Source organism: Protomyctophum parallelum (genome assembly GCF_964188405.1).
Source record: "Protomyctophum parallelum genome assembly, chromosome: 20".
NCBI classification, from domain to species: Eukaryota; Metazoa; Chordata; class Actinopteri; order Myctophiformes; family Myctophidae; genus Protomyctophum; species Protomyctophum parallelum.
This window is the reverse complement of record NC_139718.1, coordinates 1,393,594-1,401,093: the sequence shown is the minus strand read 5'-3', so window position 1 is coordinate 1,401,093 and position 7,500 is coordinate 1,393,594. Positions and strand designations below refer to the sequence as shown.

Below are 7,500 nucleotides of genomic sequence, written 5' to 3'. Positions count from 1 at the left end.
GTCCAGGAGATCCTCTCTGTCTCTGGTGGTGTGGATGGATTCAGTGTCCAGGAGATCCTCTCTGTCTCTGGTGGTGTGGATGGATTCAGTGTCCAGGAGATCCTCTCTCTCTCTGGTGGTGAGGATGGATTCAGTGTTCAGGAGATCCTCTCTCTCTCTGGTGGTGAGGATGGATTCAGTGTTCAGGAGATCCTCTCTCTCTCTGGTGGTGGGGGTGGATTCAGTGTCCAGGAGATCCTCTCTCTCTCTGGTGGTGAGGATGGATTCAGTGTTCAGGAGATCCTCTCTGGTGGTTCAGTGTCCGTCTGGCCTCGGGTGGTGGTTTGAACAAAGTACTTGGACAGCCCCTTTTTATACTATTCTAAGCCCCGCCCTGAAGGGACAGCCCCCCCCCCCCCCCCCCCCAGGAGCAGAGATTGGAGTGTAACATTTTCCCTTTAATATATTCAAAGAAAAAAACAATAGCAGATCTACAAGCTCATAGCACGTGACTTTAGGCCATGATATGTAATGTTTGAATAGCCAAAGCATAAAGTAATGCTTTTTAGATGACAACGGGTTGAGACCTGAGCATAAAGCATAAAGTAATGCTTTTTAGATGTAAAAGGTTGAGACCTGAGGCCTCTGAACATTCTACATGTTTTATGAAAAAATGTGGTTAATGTTTTCTAATCGAGTAAAAGTAAAAGTAACAATGTTGTCTCTGAGATGTAGTGGAGTGGAAGTACAAGTACTGGACATTGGAAATACTCAAGCAAAGTACAAATGCTTCAAAATTGTACTTAAGTACAGTACTTAAGTAAAAGCACTTAGTTACTTTCCACCACTGATCAATATGCAGCATGACAGTAGATCTATGACGTCCTGCTATAGATTATGGAAACCATGAGAAGAACACAATGAGCAGGAACACGCTGTGGTCTCATATCATACTGTACGTACAGTCAGGCCCTCTGATACAGTAGTAGACATGGTTATCAATATGCTTACAGTCAGGCCCTCTGATACAGTAGTAGACATGGTTATCAATATGTTTATGCAGCGTGGTGTCGTCTGAGACCGCTGAGGCCAGATTAGATCACGTGTTGTTGTAGTAAAACGTGCAATATTTGTCTCTGTGGAGTCTATGATAATATATAATTGCCCCCCCATGAAATCTATTGTTTTGTTTCTCTGTGAAAAGTCATGATGAAATGTGACCAGATTTGAGAATTATTATTTTTTAGTTTTTCCCCAAAATGAGTTAATATCACAGGAGGACTCTTCACATACTAGAGCATGTCTGAAATTGAAGTGCCAGAGCTGAAATCGACATGTAAATATGAAATAAATGCTTAAACATGTAGCTAGGTGTAATGTTAGAGACCACAGAAGACATGTAAATATGAAATAAATGCTTAAACATGTAGCTATAGGTGTAATGTTAGAGACCACAGAAGACATGTAAATATGAAATAAATGCTTAAACATGTAGCTAGGTGTAATGTTATAGACCACAGAAGACATGTAAATATGAAATAAATGCTTAAACATGTAGCTATAGGTGTAATGTTAGAGACCACAGAAGACATGTAAATATGAAATAAATGCTTAAACATGTAGCTAGGTGTAATGTTAGAGACCACAGAAGACATGTAAATATGAAATAAATGCTTAAACATGTAGCTAGGTGTAATGTTAGTCCACAGAAGACATGTAAATATGAAATAAATGCTTAAACATGTAGCTATAAGTGTAATGTTAGAGACCACAGAAGACATGTAAATATGAAATAAATGCTTAAACATGTAGCTATAGGTGTAATGTTAGAGACCACAGAAGACATGTAAACATTAAATAAATGCTTAAACATGTAGCTATAGGTGTAATGTTAGAGACCACAGAAGACATGTAAATATGAAATAAATGCTTAAACATGTAGCTAGGTGTAATGTTAGTCCACAGAAGACATGTACACATTAAATAAATGCTTAAACATGTAGCTAGGTATTTCTCTTTTTTTGTATTATTGGATATAAACCACTGGATAAAGATAACTTTATTTCCATTTGTGGATTCATGGATTTTCCTGCATGGATAATTGTATTTGCGAAGGACGCAGACTTCACCGGAAGAGTTTAATCAGAGCAGTGTGTGTCCAGTGGAAACCTCGTATGAATCTGATCTCAGGTCAGAATGGGGTTAATCAGACCAGTGTGTGTACAGTGGAAACCTCGTATGAATCTGATCTCAGGTCAGAATGGGTTAATCAGACCAGTGTGTGTCCAGTGGAAACCTCGTAGGAATCTGATCTCAGGTCAGAATGGGTTCATCAGACCAGTGTTGTGTCCAGTGGAAACCTCGTATGAATCTGATCTCAGGTCAGAATGGGGTTAATCAGACCAGTGTGTGTCCAGTGGAAACCTCGTATGAATCTGATCTCGGGTCAGAATGGGTTAAGGACGGTAACACTCACAGAGGAGACTTTGGGCTCTGTTTTCCTCCATGCTATTGAAGCCATTTTGACCTGTGGGAACCATTCTGCAAATGTCTTCTAAATCCTGACTGTTTTCTTGAAAAAGCTGTTTTTCTATGTCAAGTCGTTCTCAAACACTTTCATGTCACTTTTCACGATTCTTCAAAAAATAGCAGACCTACGAGCTCGTAGCGCTATGATCTTGTAGATCTGCTATTTTTCTGTGTGTGTGTGTGTGTGTGTGTGTGTGTGTGTGTGTGTGTGTGTGTGTGTGTGTGTTATTGTTTTATTCAGACTAATGCCTCGACCATCAATTGTGTGCGTTGATCTATAATTGTTTACATGTCAAGGTCATATACACGTAGGTCATTCATATTGCCACCTCACTCTTCAGTCTTCATATCATCATTTTACTGCCTGTTTACTCCGGGTTCTTCTCCTTTATCATCATTAACGTCATGCCACCATCCACGTGCCTCTAATCACCTCAGCCCTGTATTATCCTTTATATCATTTTATCATATTTATATTATGGATTTCCTGACGCTATAGGTTCAGATTCCATATCTTATTCAGTCTCCATGTTGTTGTCTAGCTGCCTCCAGCCATCATGAAAGGTCTATTTTGGTTTGAGACGACATGTCTTTGGGCCTTAATTGGCCTATAGTGGAAGTCAGTGTTGTTTTTGGCAGCAAATTTCTATTTTAGTTTTAGTCATTAGTCTTTGGACTGAAACTTCATTTAGTTTTAGTCACATTTTAGTCACCTGGAATGTATTAGTGTTAGTCTAGTTTTAGTCGACTAAATGTCATAAGATTTTAGTCGACTAAATCTACAGTTGATTTAGTCGACTAAAATGTATTTTGGCGGGCCTTGATGCCGTCGTAATGAGTGTTTTTACACTTGCTGAAAATAGACGATCTACAAAATCACAACGTGAGCTTTTAGATCTGCTATTTTCAGCATGCAACCAAGTGTAAAATGACTTATACTGGATCTCTTGTCCACTAGTCCCTTCCTAACATTTTAGTCTAGTTTTTATTTGTTGACGAAATTGTCAGTATATTTAGTCTTAGTTTTAGTCACCATAGCATAGTTTTAATTTAGTTTCCATTTAGTTTTCGTCAGTGAAAAAAGGTAGTCGACGAACATTTCTCGTCTTAGTTTTAGTCGACGAAAACAACACTGCAGGCTTCAATGGGCATCCATGTGCTGCTTCTGAAAAAACGAAATTTAAATTCAAATTAAAGAAATGTCCAATTATTTTAGGGATAAGGGTCAGGGTCTGACTGAACTATATGTTGCTTTTTGCATTTCTGTTTCTGTATATTCGTATACGTCTCTAAATGTTATGATGAATTGAACATGGTGGACCCTCTTGTAAACAAGTGTAATGCTTTATGGGGTCGTCCACTTACAGTTAACAGTTTTGTTTGTATTGAGTTGTGCTTGAATTGTTACTGTAATTCTGCAAACTGTTAACCCATTCTGTACGGGAACCCATTCTGGTGTTAGCATCATGTTATGCTTTAGCTATTGAAAAATAGCAGATCTACAAGCTCATATCGCGCCACCGAGTGGCGCGATACGAGCTTGTAGGTCTGCTATTTTATGAAAAATCGAAGAGCGACTGACATTTTTTAGAATCTGATCTCAGGTCAGAATGGGTTCATCAGACCAGTGTGTGTGTCCAGTGGAAACCTCGTATGAATCTGATCTCAGGTCAGAATGGGTTCATCAGACCAGTGTGTGTGTGTCCAGTGGAAACCTCGTATGAATCTGATCTCAGGTCAGAATGGGGTTAATCAGACCAGTGTGTGTCCAGTGGAAACCTCGTATGAATCTGATCTCAGGTCAGAATGGGTTAATCAGACCAGTGTGTGTCCCAGTGGAAACCTCGTATGAATCTGATCTCAGGTCAGAACAGGGTTAATCAGACCAGTGTGTGTCCCAGTGGAAACCTCGTATGAATCTGATCTCAGGTCAGAACGGGGTTAATCAGACCAGTGTGTGTCCAGTGGAAACCTCGTATGAATCTGATCTCAGGTCAGAATGGGTTAATAAATCAATCAATCAATCAATAATTGGATCTCTGTCTCCCCCTAAAGGCACGGTGTGGACGCAGCGCATCGTCACAGCTCATCTTCTCTCTGTCTCCCTCTACAGGCACGGTGTGGACGCAGCGCATCGTCACCCTCATCTTCTCTCTGTCTCCCTCTACAGGCACGGTGTGGACGCAGCGCGTCGTCACAGCTCATCTTCTCTCTGTCTCCCTCTACAGGCACGGTGTGGACGCAGCGCGTCGTCACAGCTCATCTTCTCTCTGTCTCCCTCTACAGGCAGGGTGTGGACGCAGCGCATCGTCACAGCTCATCTTCTCTCTGTCTCCCTCTACAGGCACGGTGTGGACGCAGCGCGTCGTCACAGCTCATCTTCTCTCTGTCTCCCTCTACAGGCACGGTGTGGACGCAGCGCATCGTCACCTCATCTTCTCTCTGTCTCCCCCTAAAGGCACGGTGTGGACGCAGCGCATCGTCACAGCTCATCTTCTCTCTGTCTCCCTCTAAAGGCACGGTGTGGACGCAGCGCGTCGTCACAGCTCATCTTCTCTCTGTCTCCCTCTACAGGCACGGTGTGGACGCAGCGCATCGTCACAGCTCATCTTCTCTCTGTCTCCCTCTACAGGCACGGTGTGGACGCAGCGCATCGTCACCTCATCTTCTCTCTGTCTCCCTCTACAGGCACGGTGTGGACGCAGCGCATCGTCACAGCTCATCTTCCCTCTGTCTCCCTCTACAGGCACGGTGTGGACGCAGCGCATCGTCACCCTCATCTTCCAGGAGGACTTCCCGGAGATGAAAGACAAAACCACCTTCCAGTGGATGCCCTGGTTGGAGTACCAGTACAAGGGACTGGACTACAACTCCCAGCGCTCCCCGCGCCTCTTCTGTAGTCACCTGCACCAGCACGTCATGCCCAGTGGGCTGCAGCGCAAGAAGGCAAAGGTTTCGCTTCCCGTCCGCGCGCACGCACACACACACGCACACACGAACACACGCACGCACACGCACGCACGCACGCACACACGCACGAACACACGCACGCACGCACGATGCACGCACACACGCACACACACACACACACTAGATACCAGGGGTCGGCAACCGGCGGCTCTAGAGCCGCATGCGGCTCTTGAGCACTCCCCTGGTGGCTCTCTGTAGCATTACAAAAAAATCGATGAAAATGTATAAATGTTTATTTTTTCACATTTTTATTTTTCATTTATGGTTTCTGTAGGAGGCAAAACGTGACAGAAACATTCTTAAGTTTCCCAATTTTGTAAAAATGTGTAGAATAAATATTAAGTTTCAATAATGTCAACTAAAATTCGCGTCATAGCATGCGACACACTCGCATGCTGCGCGCCTGACACTATTATAAACAAACCGGTGGGTGTGTGTGAGGCTGGTGCCTGCTACGCTATGGCTTCTACATCTACAGGGAGAAAAAGAAAGATAGCCGACGAAAACAGAGGATTTAACAATTCGTGGACAGACGCTTATGCCTTCACAGCCAATGCAGAAGATGGATTGCCTGTATGCTTAATCTGCAGTATCCCATGACGCAACAGCAGCCTGTTTTACGCAATCGCAGTCCAAACGTGTATATAAACATTCCGATTTCAAATATAAGGTCCTCGCCACATGTGCCACGGGGGTTAGAAATTTGCTGGTACAGTGATTAGCATTGCTGCATCCCGCGTTGTTTAATAAAAAGCATTTTTATCCGAGCGCCCCGGCTACTTGTCTCAAACGGGGTTGGGAAATCCACAGTTGCACACCGGTTGGGGGCGCGTAGTTGAAAGCCAATGGCAAAATAACAGCTCGGATAAAAATGCTTTTTATTAAACAACGCGGGATGCAGAAATGCTAATCGCTGTACCAGCAACATTCTAACACCAGTGGCACACGTGGCGAGTACTTTATATTTGGAATCTGAATGTTTATGTACACGTTTACAATGTAAATGTAGCGATTGCATAAAACAGGCTGCAGTTGCCATGACGCACCATGGCTAAATCTGCAGTGACAAACTTATCAAACAATAAATAAAACGTGGCAAGCCGTTCACAGACGGTGACTACAGTATATGAAGGAGTCATATAGACGTTGTATTATCTCCCGTGTTGCAACGAAACTATAGCAGCAGCCAGCAGTGGTGGAGTTTAAAGCTGCGATGATTGCGATCCACTTCTTAAAAGTTATAGTTTGCTGACTTTGCTCCCTTCTGCTTTCTTCAGCAGTTCTGTGACTGCAACAGCCCTCTTTCTCTCATTCATGCAAACTTAGCATGCTTTCCCTGGAAATGTCTTTCAACGTTACTTTTTTATTGTTTGATAGTTTGTCACTGCAGATTAAGCATACAGGCAAATACCGATATTGTAAACCTCCCAAAACACGACACACTTGTGTGGAAAACATGGAATATTTGGAGTATTTGTGGAGTAACGTTGTGAGCAGATATTCTCAAACATGAACTACATTAAATCCAAATACCGCACACGCCTCACCGATGAGAGCCTGCGCAGTTGTGTGTGAAGATTAAAGTGACATTTTACGTGCCCAGTGTTGAGAAGCTCTCCAGCGATGTCCACACACAGAAATCACATTAAACGGGTAAGAACACAATGCAAAAAACATGGCATAATAATGGAGGGTGCGTTGACTGCGTTCGGAAATGCGCACCGGGAGCGCACTCGCCTATATTAGTTTGCATTGCACAGTGCGCTCAGTGCGCTATTTCCGAACGGGCCCGTAATGAAAGTTAAACCATAGCGCACTTTTTATTTTGATAGATAGGCTAATATCCACTTGCAGCCCTTTTGTCTTCATTATATAAGCATTTTATGGCTAAAAAAATGTTGCGGCTCCAGATAGATTTTGAATTAATTTTTTTGGTCGAAAATGGCTCATTCAACATCTTGGGTTGCCGACCCCTGCTAGATACTGATACTGTTCCAAACTGGCCCCTGTAAATTACGGGAA

General features: G+C 43.1%; 1 protein-coding gene across 1 annotated transcript in view; it reads left to right on the top strand.

Moving 5' to 3' along the window:
• Positions 1-7,500, top strand: part of LOC310878255 (amine sulfotransferase-like) — a gene marked incomplete at its 5' end in the record, with an annotated part of 29,699 nt that overhangs the window by 18,123 nt on the left and 4,076 nt on the right. The window contains one exon of the mRNA XM_083792478.1: positions 5,255-5,460. Within this exon, the coding sequence (XP_083648604.1) occupies positions 5,255-5,460 (206 nt within the window). The remainder of the gene's footprint in view (positions 1-5,254; positions 5,461-7,500) is intronic.